Source organism: Zootoca vivipara, chromosome 14 (genome assembly GCF_963506605.1).
Source record: "Zootoca vivipara chromosome 14, rZooViv1.1, whole genome shotgun sequence".
Taxonomy (NCBI): Eukaryota; Metazoa; Chordata; class Lepidosauria; order Squamata; family Lacertidae; genus Zootoca; species Zootoca vivipara.
The window spans coordinates 39,316,090-39,336,718 of NC_083289.1; the positions used below are offsets into that span (position 1 = coordinate 39,316,090).

At 47.2% G+C, this 20,629-nt stretch overlaps 1 protein-coding gene across 1 annotated transcript in view; it reads left to right on the top strand.

The window, feature by feature from the left end:
• Window positions 1-6,706: 6,706 nt before the first annotated feature.
• BMERB1 (bMERB domain containing 1) overlaps window positions 6,707-20,629 on the top strand; it is a 48,930-nt gene continuing 35,007 nt past the window's right edge. The window contains exon 1 of the mRNA XM_035131057.2: window positions 6,707-7,006. Within this exon, the coding sequence (XP_034986948.1) occupies window positions 6,901-7,006 (106 nt within the window). The 5' untranslated portion in view covers window positions 6,707-6,900. The remainder of the gene's footprint in view (window positions 7,007-20,629) is intronic.

Below are 20,629 nucleotides of genomic sequence, written 5' to 3' on the forward strand. Positions count from 1 at the left end.
TGATATTGAAAACATTTTGCTGCTAACAGTATGTGGAAATGAACCATGTGACATGGACTACCTGTGGGATCAGCACTTTTATCTCAACCAAAGGGAAACCCATTTGGAAGAAGCTTGCAAGCAACAGAAGTAATGTAGAGACGTCTACCCTGGCCTGCTGCATTAGAGAAGGAGAAATTACCAGGTGGTTGTGCCACAGTGGGCCCATGAGCCTGCTTAGAACCACCAGGCCAATCCATGCCCCCCTGAACCTGCACCTGACGTCAGTGGTGGAACAGGTAAAGATGCAGCTGGAGTAAAAGGGACTTTGCAGACACCGCTGGTCAGAAGTGCTTGCAAAGCACTGTTGCACTTCGCTCTGCAAATGCCACCCCATAGCTGATTCTTGGGACTTTTAAAGCACTGTGCGTGGCGTTTTGTAAGCGGCACATTTCAAACTGCATTGGCGAAAACAGGTTGCCTGATGTGATGTCAGGTGATTGGTGGGCGGAAAGTGCCACCTACCTGCTGGACAGGAGGGCGGGAAGATAAGAATCCAACCCATCTGCTGACTTCATTTCTTCACCTCTGCCGTGCTCTGATTATTTATTTTGATTTATGTCCCACTTTTCCTCCAAGGAATTCAGGGTGGCTTACACAGTTTCCCCTGAGCCCGACTCATAAAGAGGAATCAAATGTTCCCCTGCTACTGTACCTGCCCAAGGGAGCATGCCAGGCTGGAGACCACCAAAAGGAGAAGTACCTGGGGCCACAATCCTTAAGCCAAGTGGCTGATGCTTGGGAGAGGTGACTTGAAGGGGAAGACCCCAGTTCACCTCCAGCCTTTGGGCAAGTTGTTCACTCAGAGCTATCCATGGTGCTGAGATCAAATACATAGAATCAGAATTGTAGAGCTGAAAGGGATCCCACGTGATATCTATTCCAACCCCTGCAATGTAGGAATCTCAACTAAAGCATCCATGACAGCTGGCCATCTAACCTCTGCTTAAAAACCTCCAATGAAGGAGAGGCTGCTGCCTTCCAAGGGAGCTATCCATGGTTCTGGAATAACGCGCCTGCCTTTCCCCCATGTGTTCCTGGCGCAGATTGGTCAAAACAAGAGTTGGGCCATAGTGCTCATGGGCTCACACCTCCTCTGCTGTCACACCCTGGATCTGTTCATTCACTGTGAGCATGACTGAAGCACAGCAGCCTCTTGATGTACGTGGGCTAACCCTGTAAGCTGGTTCCCAGTATGCCCACCCCCTGACAGCCGTTTTTAACTTTCAAAAAGCCAACTTCCTGATCATGGATCTATCATGCAAAATCTCATCTGACCAGATGACCCATACCAAATGCTGCGGTACGGCTAGGGTTGGATCTCAAGGTTGAGATCCAGACCCCTGCAGCCCAGAGGGCCTCCAGATGAGCACCCAGATAATGGTCATGGCAAACTGTCACCTTGGTTGCCACGGACATGCATCCTTATTTTTATTTTTTCTTAAAGCTTACAGCCAACTTGCAGCTGGGCAGACATGCACATGGTTACAGATGGCCGTATATAACATAAACTTTAAAAACACATTATCCTTTCCTCCAACAGTTCTTTTTGACGGCCCAAGTTGGTGGCCGTCACTGCTTCTAGTGGGAGTGAGTTCCATAGTTTAACTATGTGTTGTGTGAAGAAGCACTTTCTATTATCTGTCCAGAATCCTCCAAATTTCAGTTCCATTGGATATCCCTGAGTTTTAGTGCCATGAGAAACACTTCTCTGTCCACTCTCTCCATGCCATGCATAATTTTATAAACTTCTATCATGCCACCTCTTACTTGCATTTTCTCTCCATGCCCCACTCCCAAATCCAAACTTTCCAGGCACTGGCCAATCTGACCTGGATAGAAATTCTCTCTGTTCTGCAATTGCTGGTCACACCTTTGGAACAAACAAACCCCATTCATTTTAACTCATGTACGCATTTCCCTGGGCTTACATATTGCAAACAATCCAATCTGGTAGTCAGAACTTTGACATAACTGCAGTATGATTCATTTGCAGGATCTCTGCGTGTCAGCATTAGCCCTTTTCTTATCACCTGGCTAATACTTGAAAGATGGAGATGGAAGTCCTGCATTTATTTGTTCAATGAAATATGCTCAGCTGACTCCATTTCATGCACCACCTCTTTTTATATCCATAACCAAAGCTCAGCAGGGACATTAGCACTGAGCTGCTGTGGGGAAACCCATGACATTGATCGACGAACTTTACATGAAATTGTAAGCTCAATTGAGAATGGTCAAATACATGCTGAATAGCCCAGGTTCTATATATAGCAGTAATTCTGGCTTTAATCTAAATTGATTGGACAAGGCATAGATGAAGGATGGTGAGAGGGTTTTATAAAGAGTTGTGAGGATGGGGCTGTAGCTCAGTGGTGAAGCATGTGCTGAGCATGCAGAATGTCCCAGGTTCAATCCCCAGCATCTCCAGGTCAGGCTGGGAAAAGACTTAGGTCTGAAACCCTGGAGAGTCGCTGCCAGTCAGTGTAGACAGTACTGAGCTAGATGGACCACTGGTCTGACTCTCTATAAAGGTGTAGATTTTGGCAACTTTTTCCTGCGAGAGCTACTTCTGCGCACACTCAGACAAGGGGATGTGGAGATTCCTAGGGGCAGAAGAGAGCATCTAAAATGGGAACAAGCTGCCTATTTATTTCATAAAATTTATACACACCCTGACTGTTAAAAAAAACCCCAAAACCCTCATCACTGCCCATGTGAATGGAGAAGTGTGACACTTTAACAATCCCCTGAAAATGAGGGTATGATTTCCACTGGCAGCCAGCACACTTGCATTTACAAGTCCTATATACAAACCATTTCTTCTACCTCCAACCTCAGGTGCTGAGTGCTGTTGCTTATGTAGCCAGAACGTTGCCAGGAGGCAGTATTGTCATGCTGCTCAAGCCATGTGTTTTGTGGAAATATGTGCAACGTTTGGGGGAGAGGACCCCCAAAACAGCCCAATGTGCACCAAGCATGCCCAGGGACCGCAGAATTATGGCTGATGATTGGGCTGCTCTGCCACTGAGCTGCGGCCAACAGGAGGTGAAACAGAGTGCCTGGACTCCTGAACAGCAGCCCTCCACGCCACAACATTTTGCTGCAGTTTCCACAAGTGTGCTTATACTTCTATTTGAAAATTCCCTGTGGGCCGACTTGCTCTGCATTGTTTTTAATGGTGGCATTTTTAGCCGGCTGTTTTTATTACTGCTTTATGATACAGTTGTTATGGCTTTTTTTCCCCTTTCTAAAATGAGAACTGCGTTTTATTCTATTTTTTGTTGACTCTCCAGGTGTTGGGCACGTGGCAAAGAATGCAGCACACCAGGTGCTGAAATTAAAAAAGTGGGAGCTGCAACAAAACATTGCTGTATATCCTTGCTTCATAGAACAGGGGTAGGGAACCCTTTTCATACCAAAGGCCACATTCCCTTCTGGGTAACCTTCTGAGGGCCACGTGCCAGTGTGGGTGGAGCCAGAGACAAAAGTGGGTGGAGCAACAAATGCACATTTTACAGTACCTTTCTCCTTGACTAGTTTCTCTATTCACTCACACACCCCTCTCTATCCTCTAACCAGGCAAGCAAGAGGCATTAGCAGAGTTCAAGGACATTTTCCAGTCAGGCAAAAGCACTCAGGGTTTGACAAAAGACCAGTGAGGGGTGTGGTGTGGAGCGAGGAGTGTGTGACCTGAGGAGTGATCCAAGGGCGAGATGGAGAGGCTTGGTGGGCTGCAATTAGTCCCCAGGCCTGAGGTTCCTCACCTCTGTCCTAGAAGAATGTCCCCGATCAGGATTCATGCCAGTTTGTCATGGGCCCAGAGTCAGCTTCACCTGATGAACAGCAGCCTGAAGGGGGAGAAGGGGGTGTGACTCCACTTGCAGCTGATCCCCAACAGGCATCCCCAAACTGTGGCCCTCCAGATGTTTTGGCCTACAACTCCCATGATCCCTAGCTAACAGGACCAGTGGTTGGGGAAGATGGGAATTGTAGTCTAAAACATCTGGAGGGCTGAAGTTTGGGGATGCCTGGCCTTCAGGGACACAGAGAAGAAGCTGATTAGAACCAGCTGGCTTCAGCCTTCTTAAGCAGAGTTTCCTGCTTGACTTGACCCTTGACCCCCATGACCATCAGATTCCCTGACCCCTGGACTGTCTGACCACATGGATTGCTGTTTGCTCAACCCTAGGCCTGGACCTGACTTTGGATACTGACTCTGCATCCAGGCAAGTACACCTCATGCACTCCGCTGGCCTCCCACTCCACTGAGCTCTGCTCGTTGTTGCTGAGCATGAGACTATTACACAGTTAACCAGAGCCTTTGTCCAGGATACTATAAACCGTAAGGATATCGATAAAAGTTCCTGATCCAGTGTGCTGTAGTTCTTGAGCATCCTCAGTCCTCCTTGAGCTGTTTTCTTGGGGGGGGGGGGGGTTGCCCCCTTAGGTTTGAGGCTTGTTTCAGATTTCTTTTGTCCTTCTGTGAAACCTAGGCACGTACAAAGCTGCCTTATACCGAGTGAAGCCTGTGACCCATCTTAACTCCGTATTGTCTACACTGACTGGCAGCAGCAGCTCTCCAGCCAAGTCTCCCACATCCTATCTGGAGATACTGGAAATTGAACCTGGGAACTTCTGCCACAGCCCTCTCTCTTTACCCAAGCATTCTAAAATTTCTTCCTTGCTGCTCAACAGGTCCATTGGGGCTCCATTTCTGTTGGCACCCACCTCCAGCATTCACAATTAAAGGGAGAGAAAAGCCATTTCTTGCCGCCATATCTGGATTATTACTACTAGTACGGTATTTTAGAGGGTGGGCCGCTGCTGTCTTTTGAGCTGTATTCACCACCTCTTCCTCCACCATAACCCATATGGGTGCCTCGGCTTCCTCCCACTCCTGCACTGCTTCCAATGAATCAGTTCAGCCCACCCCCAGCAACATCTCCACACAGTCATCACCCCCAAATTAGCAGTAAAAACGGCACCACCACCTGCTGCTTAAGCTCCTGACTCATAGCACTGTCTGGCCTTTCTTGTTGTGGATGCACAACAACAGTCTGTAAGTTACTCTTGCATCTGCTGTCCTTTAAAATAGCCCAAGGGAAACTCTGCCGTGTCCAGACCAAATGGAAGATCAGGCAAGGTGGAAAGGCATGACCCGACCTTGGTATTCTTGCTGCCTGCGATCTCACGAATAAACAGAGGTGGCAGGTGCCCTTTGAGGCTGGTAAGGTGGAAGGAAGGGAGACCAACAGCAGGTGGAGCTAGAACCATTGATGGGTGTAGCCAACTAATTCCAGAATAATAGAATTTTAGAGTTGGAAGGGACTCTGAGGATCATTCTAATCTAGTCCAACCCCCTGCAATGGAAGACTATGCAGCTGTCCCATATGGGGATCGAACCTGCAACCTTGGCATTATCAGCACCATGTTCCAACTAGTTGAACTGCACTGTGATGGTGGTACTCAGAAAACAATATGCATTGATAATTGCAATTTAATTGCATTGACAAAGCAATCAGTGGGGTTGCTGTTTCCTATCCTAACTGAACATTTGGCCTCTTCCTAACTTCCTCTGACCCACCTAATTTTCTGAAAGAATGTCTAAGTTTCCCAGTGTGTTATCACATCTGGCAGAGCAATTCAAACCCTGGATGGACAGTGGTGGCAAAATGGCACAGCTACTGCCATCTCTGCAAACCCATTGCCCATGCTGGCTGGGGCAGAAGGCAGGGGTCAGGGAAAGCTCTCATATCCTGGCCAGATCACTGCCCTCTTCTGGATAATCTGAATCTCCCTTCACTGCCCCACTCTTCTTTCATATTGATATAGTTTATACACATAGCAAGGGTTTTAGTGTAAGGGTATCAATACTTTGGGGCACTATTCTCCGTTAAATCAAGCAGGCACCTACAATCCTATTATTCTGTCACCTGCTCAAAAGGTTTTTGTTTCACCAAGTATTTCATTTGTTTGTTTAGAAAATTAATTTAATTCACCATTGGTTCTTTCTTCTGCACTTTATGAGTTTATGATATTTTCATGGTTTTATTATAGACCCCCATTATATCCATATTTATTATTTATATCTATAGAGATACAGAGATATAGACATATAGACATAATGCAATGCACAATAAAATAATTTGCAAACCACCAGAACTCTCTCATGAGTTGGTGGTTTGCAAATATCCTTATCAAACAAATAAACTCTCCTGAGTAGGGCCTTGGACTTTTTAACTTCTTCTGCCCCATCTGCCCCAAAGTCTTGCCCTGTTGTTGGCACCTCTGCTCTTAGGGCTGGGGATTTTTTGGGGGTGCTGCTGCTGCTGTGCTGTTGCCTCTTCCTCCCTATCCCACGCCCGAACACACACAGATAGCACAGAGACTCAGAAAAGGTTATCCAAGGACTGCATCTCCCTCTGACCCCCTGCTATGTGTGGGCACCGATTAGCATGTTCCCATACTCAGTCAATATGTATAGCTACATACCCTCCATCCCCACTACGGCATATTTGCCCTCATTGTTTGCCTGCTTCCCCCTCCCCTCCCCTGCGTTCCCTCGGGCGCTTCCTTTCACGAGCATCTTCGCACTGAGCATGCGCGCTGCATCCCTCCCCTCCCCTCCTCCTCTCTGGGTACCAGCGCGAGGCAGGGAGATGCAGTGAGCTCAGCGAGGCTGGCCAGCCCCGGCGTTGGAAGCAAACAAGCCGAGAAACGCGCACCGAGCAGCTCCCGAAGTCCCTCTGCGTCTCCCTTTCCTTCAAGCCCTTCCTCCGGCTGGGATGGTCTGCTAGGAGGAGGGGAAGCCCCCCGAGCAGCCGAGGGAACAGGGCCCAGGCAGAAAAGCGCTCCGGCATGGAGTTAAAGAGATCCATCTCGGCCAGCATGGAAGCAGAGAAGCCTCTGAGACGCTATGGGGCGGTGGAGGAGACGGCATGGCGAGCCGAGGGGCTAGGGAGAAGTAAGTACTTCCCACCTCCCCATCGTGGTCTGGGCTCCCCCGGTTTCTGCATCGGATAGGATAAGCTAGGGAGCTGGGCAGCTAACAACAATGTAAGGAGCTGCTTTTGCCCAGTCGAACATAGGTCCATCTGGCTCAGTGTTGCCTGCACTGGCTGGTAGCAGAAAATCCCCAGGGCTTCAGGCAAGGGGTCTTCTCTGGTCCCAATGCCGGGATAGAACTTGGGACCTTCTGCATGAAAAGCAGGTGCTCTCACTGAGCTGTGTCCCTTCCCCAAAGCAGAACAACACTGTTTATCCTGGGTCAAGTCATTGATCCCTCTCTGGCTCAATATTATTTGCACAGAACTGCAGTGGCTATCCAGGGTTTCAGAGAGGTTTCTTTCCAAGCTCTACTGGGAGATGCCAGGATTCAAACCTGGGACCTTCTGCATGCTAAGCACCGAGTAACAGCCCTTCCCCAAATGGCCTTCAGTCTGTCTGTCACTCTCTCTCTCTCTCTCTCTCTCTCTCTCTCTCTCTCTCTCTCTCTCTCTCTCTCTCTCACACACACACACACACACACACACTCCCTCCCTCTGTTCTAGTATCACCAAGCAGGCGTGCAACTGAGCAATTGCTTCCTAGGAACAAAAGGGACTTGTGCCTATATTTGGCAAGGATGTTCTCTAGTGCTTTTCTGGTGATGCTTTTTGAGGCTGTGAGGAGGAGAGATCTCCGAGAAAAAGGTTTCTCTCTTATTACCCCTTAGTGGGAGAAAATAAACCAGGGAGAGGGACAAAAGAAAAGAGGACCTTCTGGAGGTCTCCCTCCACTCCACTCCTTATAACTCAAGTTAACCGTACACTTTATTATGTCTTTGCAAAAAACAAAAAACCCCAACCCCCAATCCCTAAACCAGACAAACCCTGGCAAAGTGCTTTGCTGTTAGAGAAGGGGGTCGAGAGGCAGGTTTGTGGAAGCATCTCAGAGGCAGACTTTTCCTTTGTTATCTCTTTCTCAAATGGCATCACAAAAGCATGTGGATTTTTATTTTTATTTTAAAGAAAACTGCCAGCATCAGTACAGTGTTTAAGTCATAGGAGAAGGGCAAGAGGGACATCTATGCACTTTGTTTTGCCCCATGGATGATGTCTTATGGGAGCGAGGGAGAGGATGGTCCCTTGTCAATGGCGTTTCAGACATGCTGAACGGGCTAACTTAACAAAGGCTCTGGTGTGCCAAATCTGTTGTCGGTTCAAGCCTTCCTGCTTCTTACAATCATTAATAATCACCCACACTCCAAAACCTCCAATGGAAAGAAGCTTGGATCCTCCCCACCCCCTTCAAGTCAACTGCCCCAAAGACAGCAGCTGTTAACCTTTTCATTGGGGGGAAGAATTAAATTCAGTTGATTATGCACCAATTTGTTCCCTCTGCCACTTTCCTGGGAAATCAAGATGCACCCAGAATTCATTGCAAAAATCACTCAAAGTCCTGGACTCCTGGGATATAAAATGCCTTCATGTTTCTCCTGAAAGTGTAGAATTGATCTTACTGAGAAGCTTTCTGGGTGTGGCAGCCTCGCAGGACCATAGCTGCCAAGTTTTCCCTTTTCTCGCGAGGAAGCCTATTCAGCATAAGGGAAAATCCCTTTAAAAAAGGGATAACTTGGCAGCTATGCGCAGGACACACTAAGCTACCTTATGCCCACTCAGACCCATTGGTTCATCTAGCTGTGTATTGTCTACATTCACTGGCAGCGACTTGCCAGGGTTGCAGACTTGAGTCTCTCCTAGCCAGTCTTACCTGGAGATGCTAGGGATCAACCAGGGACCTTCTGCATTCATAGCAGATGCTCTGATACTGAGTTATGGCCTTTCCACCCCTACAGTTCGATGATGTGCATCAATGTATATTATTAGGAGGTTGCCCTACATCTTACACCAAAGAGCTTTTCAAACTGGTTGGTCCCATCGTTGGGTTTCAGCTGCCTCTCTTGGTCTTCAGCACCCCATCCCTGGACTCTGATAAGAGTTTCCAGATGCCAGCAGCTTTTTGATCTAACTCTGCCCCCACACCTACTGCTTCCATTGCAGCGATAGTTTTTGTTGCAGTCGTTGGCATTGATTCAGAACTGGTTGGCTTGGTGCTTCCCACAATAGAGCTGAACCAGACTAGCAGTGCAATCCTAGACACATCTATTCAGAACAGGGCTTACTCCAGTGGTGCCTGGTGCCTGTAAGGACTGGTAGGGCAAAAGGCAGTGAGACCTACAGGTAAAGGTAAAGGGACTCCTGACCATTAGGTCCAGTCGTGACCGACTCTGGGGTTGCACGCTCATCTCGCATTATTGGCCGAGGGAGCCGGCGTATAGCTTCCAGGTCATGTGGCCAGCATGACAAAGCCGCTTCTGGCAAACCAGAGCAGCACATGGAAACGCCGTTTACCTTCCCGCTGTAGCGGTTCCTATTTATCTACTTGCATTTTGACGTGCTTTTGAACTGCTACCGTAGGTTGGCAGGAGCTGGGACCAAGCAACGGGAGCTCACCCCGTCACAGGGATTCGAACCGCCAACCTTCTGATCAGCAAGCCCTAGGCTCAGTTGTTTAACCCACAGCGCCACCTGGGTAGGTGGAGCCAAATCTAATAATTGGCAGAGAAAGTCCTCTAAGGAAGGCAGACTGAAGTTGGTGGGGGCAAGGCCCTGATGGACCAGACACCACTGGCTTACTCCCAGTAGGGATGGGGGAGAAATTTGATTCAGTTCACATTTAAAGCTGAATCTATCCCATTTGTACTTTCCCAATCCATACGAGAACTGGAGCACAGCCATCCTTTGAAATCCGCACTTGTTCAGATTTTGCGGTGCTGTTCTGCAACTCACCAATGTCTATTGAAATGCATCTATTGGGGGGGAAAGTGTGGGTGAAAATGAATATAGAAGCAAACATACAAAAATGCTTCGTACAAGGGGGGGAATTGCTTGCAAAAACGTATGCATTAGTCAAAACTGCAAACAAAATTGTGCTCATTATTAGAAAGCCCCACTGAAATGCTGGTGAATTTTTATGAGCATTTAAAAACAAACAAAAACATAGACTGCATCGAAATGCAGAGGAATGAAAAAAAAAAAAGAGAAACCGAAAGAAACAAAATGGACACTACCACTCCTACTCCCAGGAAATACTAAATATAGAGATTCCTATACAAACTTACCTGGGAGTAAGTTTTCAGCGAGATTTACTTCTGAGTAGCCATGCATAGGATCACACTGTAGAACACCTTTTTTTGGTAAACGGCTTTGTTGCTGTTGTTTTACAATTGAATGGTGTATAGGTTTTATGAAATAAATAAGTAATAGACAAGACTGGGGTTAGCTTTGGTGTTGACCACTATGGCAAGTGGATTAGTTTCCTGGAAATGTTCTAAGAATCCAGAAGTGATTTTTATTCTTGATAACTTTCTGTTGCTGCTGGGCAAGGCGCATGTTGTTTGGGTGAATCACAACTTATCAGTAAGTTTGAGTCTATTTGTTTGGGTATGAATAGAGATAAGGGCTTCCTGTCCCACTACAGACTGTGTCCTTAGCCATTACTGGTGTTGTGAATGTGACTGTGCTTATTTTGCATATGTTTAAGCTTTAATTGAATTGCCACGGACTGTACCGATACACCCATGTATAAACATAAGGTTGCACCCAACTCAATCCCAACCAGAGTAGACCCACTGAGACTGATGGGCAAAAGTTAGCTGTGTCCGTTAATTTCAATGGGTCTACTCTGAGTCGGACCAGCAGCGGCTACAGCCCATATTTGGATGACACAACTGCAGATAAGCTTTTGTGAACTAAGGACTACGGTACTTCCTAAGTGTTATGTCTTAATAAGCCTGTTAGTCATAGGAGCATAGAAAGCTGCCTTAAACCAAGTTGGACCCAGCTCCTTTTTGTCTACACTGACTGGCAGTAGCTTTCCACTGCCTGAAACCTTGGAGATCCATTTCCAATCAGTGTAGACAATACTGAACAATATGGCCCAATGATCAGTTTTATAAAAGGCAGCTTCCCATATTAGAGGTGATATAAGAATCAGAGACCCATTGCAATAGCTACAATAAACACTGGGTCCCTCCTGGATTCTCATGCTTTATTTAAAAGGTGGTTCCTCACCTGCATAACAAACAAAGTGGTGTAGAAGTAAATTCTTACCACAGGGGAAAGGTCCATGGCTCAGGGGCAACTGCTTTGTGTGCAGAAGGTCCCAGTTTCAAACCCTGGCATCTCCAGACAGAGCTGAAAAAAGACACTTTGCCTGAAACCCTGGACAGCTGCCACCAGTCAGTGTGTAGTAGTCCATGGGTAGGCAAACTAAGGCCTGGGGGCTGGATCCGGCCCAATCGCCTTCTAAATCCGGCCCGCAGATGGTCCAGGAATCAGCGTGTTTTTACATGAGTAGAATGTGTCCTTTTATTTAAAATGCATCTCTGGGTTATTTGTGGGGCCTGCCTGGTGTTTTTACATAAGTAGAGTGTGTGCTTTTATTTAAAATGCATCTCTGGGTTATTTGTGGGGCATAGGAATTCGTTCATATTTTTTTCCAAAATATAGTCCGGCCCACCACATGGTCTGTGGGATGGTGGACCGGCCTCCGGCTGAAAAAGTTTGCTGGCCCCTGGTGTAGACAATATCATCATGGACCATTGGCCTGACTTAGGGAAGGGGCCATAGCTCAATGGCTGAGAATACGCCATGCTGCAGAAGGCCCTAGGTTCAATCCCTGGCATCTCCAGGCAGAAGAATAAAGTAGAAAAGTGAAGAGCCACAGCCAATCAGAACAGACCAGGGGCAGCGAACTTACTGCCCTCCAAGTGCTGTTGGACTCCAGCTCCCTTCATGCTGGCTGGGGTTGATGGACGTTGGAGTCCAACAACATTCGGAGGCGGGAGATCGTTTGCCTTTTTTGCCCCTGGAAGAGACTGTGCTGAACTAGATGGACAGCGGATCTGACCTGCTACAAAGCAGTTTGCTGTGTTCCTAATTTATTGCTTCACAGTTAAAAGAGAAGATGATCTCCGTGATGCAGAGTGAGAACCCCTTGATTTACAAGCTTCTATAAATAGCAGCCCTCGTTCACACTTTCATATGGAGTTTTCACTCACTTGATGCATTTTTACACATTATGTTGGTGGCTGGGGGAGGTGGGGAAGCCATTTCTCGCCTGCTAGCGTTTTTCGGCTCTGTCAGTGCTGGGGATGATTTTCACAGCACTGGTAGGCTGGAGGGTTCTTGCTTTTTTTTTTTTTAAAAAAATACAAAATCATTTTTTAAAATATGCAGTCGTAACAGAAAGAATGAAGCAAAAGAGAGATACTGCCTCTGACAGTGAACCGAACCATTATGGCTAGCAGCCACTAATAGTCTTAGCCTGTATAGATTTGTCCAATCCTCTAATGACCAAGGGTCTGGAAACCAAGCCTCATGAGGAACAGTTGAGGGAGTTGGGTGTGTTTAGCCTGGAAAAGAAGAGACCGAGAGGAGCTATCTCAAGGGCTGTGATGGAGCAATCTTGTTTTCTCCTGCTCTTGAGGCTAGGACCCGAACCAATGGTTTCAAGATAAAAAAAAAAACACGGGATTCCAACTAAACATCAGGAAGAACTTTCTGACAGTAAGAGCTGTTTGATAGTGGAACAGACTGCCCCGAGAGGTGGTGACTCTCCTTTTCCTTGGAGGTTTCTAAGCAGAGGTTGGATGGTCACCTGTCATATATGATCTAGTTGAAATTTCTGCAGTGGGTTGGACTACAAAGTTTCAAAAGCAGTGTGGATACTGGTAATTCATGTCCAACTCTACAATTCTATGGTTTTATAAATCCGACAAAGGTTGAGTGGGGGAGAACTCACCCACACATCCAACCGTTGACATATTTTGTGAAACAACACCCAACCTATTCAGGTGTCCTGGCTCTCAGTGAATCAGGTGTCCTAGCTTTGTGTTCAGGGTCCTTTACCTTTACTCTTATGTATTTTTTTTTTAAAAAAAAAATTATTGGATTTTATCGAGAAAAAAATACAAAAAAGGAAAAATACAAATCCAATTTAACAAATCTTATTCCCCCAAATTCTTCACATCTCAATATCAATTAAAATAGATAAGAAAGAAGAAAAAACAAAAAACAAAACAGAAACAAAAATAAAAATAAAAATAAAAATACAATAGCACAATTCTATAACTTCTGATCTAAACATTTCGGACTTCCCCATTTCCCCTTCTTGAGTTCTAGTTGTTATAATAACTCTCGCAGTTTCCAAATCTAAAATCACATTCTTTTTTCTAGGTTTTAACTTCTTTATTACCAACAACCTTTCTCCCTTCAAAATTACTATTTAACTACTACTATTTAACTACTACTCTCTACCTCTTACCCAAAAATATTTAAACTTATCATCAAAATCTTTTACCCTATTATTCCCACCCACACAACAGAATCTCACCCCCCTTTCCCTGAAGTCGGTGTCTCCAGATGCATCAGCCAGATCCTTGATACAATCCTTAATAGATTCCGAGGTCAGACCATTTTATATCAATCAATACCAAATACCTTTACTCTTATGTAAGAACATAAAAGGAGTTCGCTGGATCAGGCCAGTGGCCCATCTAGTCCAGTATCCTGATCTCACAGTGGCCAACGAGATACCTTTGGGAAACCCGCAAGCAGGACCTGAACACAGAATGACAACAGGATTGTCCCACTGGAATGATCCTCGTGCAAGACACTCGAAAAGTAGTGGTAGTAGCAGCAACCACTAGTATCCTGGAGAAGAGAGGTCATTGGTGTTAAATGCCCCAGAAACTAAGGACCAAGATCTCCTTTCATGCTTCGAGGTGATGGCATAGTGGAGTTGTCCCCATTGTTTGTTGGCATGGACCTGAACACAAGAGTACTCTCCCCGCCATCAATGTGGTTTCCAGCAACTGCCTTCAGAAGCATTACTGCCTTCCTCCATAGAGGTGGAACATAGCCACTGATCCACCCTGTACTTGTTCAACTCTTTTGAAAGCCATTCAAGTGGCCACCACTGGTTCTTGTGCGAATGGGATCCAAAGTTTTAACCGTGTAAAGAGTACTTTCTTTTATCTGTTCTGCATCTTCACACATCCAGATTCACTGGATGTCCATGAGGTCTAGGGTTATGAGAAAGGGGGGAAACGTATGTCAAGGAAATAAACAACTATATGACTTTTAGAAGACATCTGAAGGCAGCCCTGTTTAGGGAAATTGTAAATGTTTGATGTTTTATCATGTTTTTAATATTCTGTTGGGAGCCGCCCTGAGTGGCTGGGAAAACCCAGTCAGGTGGGCAGGGTATAAATATATCATCATCATCATCGGCGTTTCCGTGTGCCGCTCTGGTTCGCCAGAAGCGGCTTTGTCATGCTGGCCACATGACCTGGAAGCTGTACGCCGGCTCCCTCGGCCAATAACGCGAGATGAGCGCCGCAACCCCAGAGTCGGTCACGACTGGACCTAATGGTCAGGGGTCCCTTTACCTTTACCTGTATCTCCTCATGGTTGTGCCAAGTTGGAGTCTGAGACGGAGGTGGAGCATTTGAGGAAAGGTTGTAGCCTTTGAAGTTGTTGGTTTAGAGAAAAGGCAAGAGGTGGCTAGATAGTTTATGAATTTATGTGTGGTGATGGTGGTGGTGGTGATGATGATGATGATGATGGCAAGCAGATTCCAGGCACTGTAATAATCAATACAATGTAATAACTAAATGGGAATGCTTCCCCCCACCCCAAAGAGTCCTAATGCTGGGGGGTGGGGAGATAATTCAATCATGCTAGAATACGTTTAGCATGCAGGCTGGTTGAAACCTATGAAAGGAACGATCAATTATTCAAATGGCAGCAGTTTAGCCCTTTTTAGAAACGGTAGATTCTCGAGGAGATTAAAGAATGACCCAAAGCCTCCATGTTACTCTTGGATCCAAGTCATATTCATTTAGTTTCTACGTGAGCAAAGGCTTTTTAGCATAGTGGCACCAGTAATTTGGAATGCTAATTAAATCTGGCAGGCACCTGCAATTCTGATATTTCGTCGCCTGCTGAAAACGTCTTGTGTTTCCCCAAGAGTTTTCGGAGAATTAATTTGATTCAGTGTTGGTCATTTGTTCTGAGTTTTATGATTTTATAATTTTATGATGTTTCCATGGCCTTATGGCACACTGCCCTAATATTTTTAATGACTTGGCTATTTATAAATATTCTTCTAAATAAATGAAATTGAGAAGATATTTTGACTGGAAACATGCATGGAAAATAGCAGGGTCTGCCAACGACACAAGAGTCACTTAAGATAGCAGAACGGAAACTCGAGTATCTCTCTGGCTTTTATCAGTAGCTTTGACTCATTTGTTATCTAACGATGGAGAAACGAAGTTTTACCAGTCACCACACTGGGTTTCATAGGCAGGAAGCAGCACCAAACACTGTCAATGACTCAAATGCTGGATCCCTTATGGCTATGTGAAGGAGAGACATTCTCCACTTTGAAAGAATCTAGTCCAACACTCTGCAATGCATGAATTCCAACACACAGTTCCCCATCCAATCTGAAACCATACCCTGCTTAGCTTTGCAAATGTGCTAGCAGTTTTACTGCTGCACCACTAGGGGTTAATTATAATTGAATCATAAAACTGGAAATTAAAGCATCGATCCTAAGAATGCTTATTGGACATTAAAAAGGTAAAGGGACCCCTGACCATTAGGTCCAGTCGTGACCGACTCAGGGGTTGCGCGCTCATCTCGCATTATTGGCTGAGAGAGCCGGTGTATAGCTTCCAGGTCATGTGGCCAGCATGACAAAGCCGCTTCTGGCAAACCAGAGCAGCACATGGGAATGCCATTTACCTTCCCGCTGTAGCGGTTCCTATTTATCTACTTGCATTTTGATGTGCTTTCAAACTGCTAGGTTGGCAGGAGCTGGGACCAAGCAACGGGAGCTCATCCCATCACAGGGATTCGAACCGCCGACCTTCTGATCAGCAAGCCCTAGGCTCAGTGGTTTAACCACAGCGCCACCTGGACATTAAAGTCCCTTAAAAGCAGTGGAACTTCCTTTGGAGAAACTGGGATGATATGCACTTTTGCTCCTCTGGTTCCCAATGGTCGCATCTATACTAGACATTTCAAGCACATTTACAAACTACAGTTCCCAGGATTCTTTGGGGGAAGCCATGCACTTAAATGTATGGTGTGGCAGATTTTATGTGTATTCTCCCCCCCCCCCCCGGGACTGGTCCAACACTGCATATGCAACTAAAGAATAAGACACCTGGAGTCTTTTTCACAAGCTTTGTAAGGGAGATCTAAGGTGTATCTGCTTCACACAGCTGCAAGATGCTATGCACTAAAACCAGTGTTGAAAAATAATTCTTCAAAACCAGCTTTGTTGGACTGGTCATGTTGTTCGGATGCCTGATGATCGTCTTCCAAAGCAACTACTCTATTCCAAACTTAAAAATGGAAGGCGAAATGCTGGTGGGTCAACAAAAGAGGTTTAAAGACTCTCTCTTAAAAAGGTAGTATAAACACTGACAACTGGGAAACACTGGCCTGCAAGCGCTCCAATTGTAGAACAGCCTTTACCAAAGGTGTCATGGGCTTTGAAGATGCTCGAACTCAGGATGGGGGGGGTTGACGTGCTAAGAGGAAGGCATGCTTGGTAAACCCTCACTGTGATCAGCTCCCGCCTGGAAACTTATGTCCCCACTGTGGAAGGATGTGTGGATCCAGAATTGGCCTCCACAGTCACTTACGGACTCACTATTAAAACCGTGTTTATGGAAGACAATCTTACTCTGCTACGAGTGATCGCCAAAGGAGAAGACTAAAACTGAAATGCAGCAACTGTATTCTGATGAGTGTAGGGTTTATTTTAAAAAAATGTCTTGAGATAGATGGCAACCCTCTTATTTGCTATATCGTACGGTTGTGATTCTCTAAAACTATGGGTAGACTCAAAGAGATCACAGAACACTTGGAGGGAAGGATGTAGAAATGTTGAGGGGAGAGGATCCTGAAATATTTTTATTTGTTTACAAAAATAATGGATTGCTTAATAATGGTTTTAAAAAACTCAGCAGTTTGCCATAAAAATGCAACTACCACTATAAAAACATAAACAACATTCAATAAAATTACCACCCAAAAGTGGGTGAAAGCACAAGTGTATATCTCAAATGAAAATGAGCCATGTACAAAACAAAAATTAAACATTTCAGAGTCTAGGAAAGCTTAGGTAAATGTAAACATTTTAAAGAGGTGTTTAAAGGTCCAGAGGATTGGGTGCAATTGCTCAGAAGGCCTGATTCTGCATTGTCACCAGGTGACAATCTGCTGGTCGTGGAATGACTACCAATGTCTTCTCAGAAGATAATACAGATCAGCTTGGTCTGTACCAAGGGAGGTGGTCTATTTGGGGCTTTAAACATCAACTACAAAACTTTGAACTTTGCTTGGTAGCTAATAGGCGGCCAATTCAGATATTTTCACACTAGTACAGCTGCATTTGCACTATCAACAACTTCCAAACCGGGTGTAAGTGTAGTCCAACATTCAGCACATGACAGTAAGATGAACATGAGGTTTCCAATGTATGGACTGCCATAGCAAGGCTACCTCTATCTAGGATTGGTTGTAGCTGATGCACCAAGCAAAGTTGGGAATGGGGTGCTCAGAGCCATTGAGGTCACCTGGGACTCTAGTGACAGCAATGGATCAGCGAGCATCTCCTAAGCTATGAGCCTGCTCCTTCAGAGGGAGTGTAGTTCCATCCAGAGCTGGTACACAACTGGGAGCCGCCCATCCGTAAGGTCTCCATCTTATCAGGATTCAGTCACTATTCATCCAACCCATTACTACATCCATGCACAGAATTGGGACATGCATGGTCTTTCCTGGTTCCAATGTTATAGAGGAATAGAGCTAGAGCTAGGACACAGGTGGCGCTGTGGGTTAAACCACTGTGCCTAGGGCATGCCAATCAGAAGGTCGGCGTTTCCGTGTGCTGCTCTGGTTTGCCAGAAGCGGCTTTGTCATGCTGGCCACATGACCTGGAAGCTGTACGCCGGCTCCCTCGGCCAATAACGTGAGATGAGCGCCGCAAACCCAAGAGTCGGTCACGACTGGACCTAATGGTCAGGGGTAGTGGCAGGATTTGGTTAAATTTGATGAGAGACAGGGGGTGAAGCTTGTGGATTTCATAGATTTCCCTCCCTTCCTCCTTATTTATTACCAAGCCAGAGGGGGCGGGGCATTGCCTGTGACAGCTTCCTCCTCTTAAGTCTCAGCTTTGCCCTTGTAGAACTCAACAGAGAGGAGGATGGGGATAAAAATGAGAATCAATTGGCTCTGCTTGTCATTGGCTCTGTCGCCACCTACTGTTAGGCTCCCTGCTGTCCACCCTACTAGTCTCAATGGCCTTGGCTCGGTGTGAGTATTTGGCAGGTAGAAAGCAGACAAATGAGGGACCTGGAGCAACACAATTGAAATATACTCGGAGTCGAGAGTGAATTTCATGCTCTTTATTCAGCTCATATTCATCAAGGAGAAGAAGAGAAGACGAATGGCTCTTTTCCCAAAACCATCTGCTTATATACATTATTTACACAATGGGCCTTGCGTGATTGGCTACTTCAGGGCTACACCTGTGGGCCAATTATATTGTGGATTGACTTCTGCCTGCAGCCTGATTGGCTGCTCCTACAGGCCAATCAGGTAGCAGATTCACTTCTGCCAGCCGCCTGATTGGCTGCTCCAGCAGGCCAATCAGGTTGCGGATTCACTTCCACCTGGAGTTGGATTGGGTAGCTCCCGCTGATTCTGAATCCTATTGTTCTAGGATTCAGCTCAGTACATAACACCCCTCCCCTCTAAGTTCCAGTCCTGCCCGGGAAGTTGCATTCGTAGTCCCCAAGGTCTGCTGGCCGCCTCCGTGTGCGTTGTGGCCTGGGGTGTTCCTTGGTCAGGGGTTCTGGTTCTGGCTCGTGTTCCGAGGCTGCTGGCTGTGCCGGGGCTGTCTGGTCTGGCGCCACTGAACCACTAGGTTGTGACTCTGGTTCCGGTGTCCTTCCAGCCTCGGGGCGCCCCTCTGTGCCTACTGCTTCTGCTTCCCCTGCCCACCCCTCTCGCTCTACAGGCCTCACTGCCCTGCTGTCCCCTTGGGACCCCTCTGTCCCGCTCTCCTCCCGGGTTCCTCCTGGGAATCGTCGCCGTAGCTGGTCGCAGTGGCGGCGCCAACATTGCCCCCCTTCCGTTAGTACCTCGTACGACACGGGACCGGTCACCTTGGTGACTGTGGCGGGTACCCATGCTGGGCCTGCCCCAAAATTCTTTGCATACACTGGATCCTGGGCCACAAATGTCCGGGGGTTCCTGCCTTTCCCCACCACTACCTCATCCTGAGCTCTGTCGGGGTGAAGTCGGTCCAGTCTAGTTGCAAGGCGCCGGCCCATAAGTAGTTCAGCTGGGCTCCGGCCCGTCGTTGTGCTTGGGGTGCTGTGCTGTGCTAGAAGAAATGCGGCAAGGCGGTACTCCCAGTCCCCTTGTGTTATGCGGCGGAGGCTGTCCTTGGTGGTCCGCACCATGCGCTCCGCTTGGCCATTGGTGGCAGGGTGGAATGGTGCTGAGCGGATGTGGCGGATGGCGTTCTGCGCTGTGAAGGTCTGGAACTCCTCTGACGTGAATGCGGTTCCATTGTCCGAGACGAGGGTGTCAGGGAGCCCGTGGGTTGCAAACAGCTTACGTAGTACCCGGATGGCTGCCGCCGTAGAAGTGGACGGTACCAGTGCGACCTCCAGCCATTTGGTGTAGGAATCCACCACTATGAAGAATGTTTTTCCCTGGAAGGGGCCAGCGAAGTCCACGTGCAAGCGTGACCATGGATGTCGGGCGGACTCCCAGGGCTGGACTGGGGCCCTTGGGGGATCCGGGCGGGATTCTTGGCAGGTCTGGCAGTGTTGGACCCAGGCCTCTATCTCTCTGTCAATCCCCGGCCACCACACATAACTCCTGGCAAGGGCCTTCATCCTCACTACCCCTGGGTGTGTCTCGTGTAGGGCTGTGAGGACCCTTTTGCGGAGGGGCTGGGGAACAACAACCCTGCTTCCCCATAACAGGCACCCCTTGTGGGCCGACAGTTCATGTTTGCGGTTTGTGTAGCCAGCGAATTCTGGCCCGGGGCTGCTGCTGGGCCATCCTCGCCACACCCAGTCCAGGACCCGGGAGATGACCCTATCTTTTGTGGAATGGTGCGCAACTTCTTGTGCCTGAATGGGTCGGTCGGGAAGCAGCTCCAGGGTCATAACCTCTTGCGCAGGCGCTGGGTCGGGGCCTGTTTCTGGTAGTGGTAGCCTGCTGAGGGCGTCTGCGTGGCCCATCGCCTTCCCAGGGCGGTGGATTAGTGCATACTGGTAGCCGGCAAGGAAAATTGACCACCTGAGGACACGTGGAGACAACACTTGGGGGGTCTGCTTCTCGGGGGCAAACAGGCCAAGCAACGGCTTGTGGTCAGTCACTATGGTAAAGGGCCGCCCGTACAAGAAATCATGGAATTTTTTTACGCCCTTCACGATTGCCAG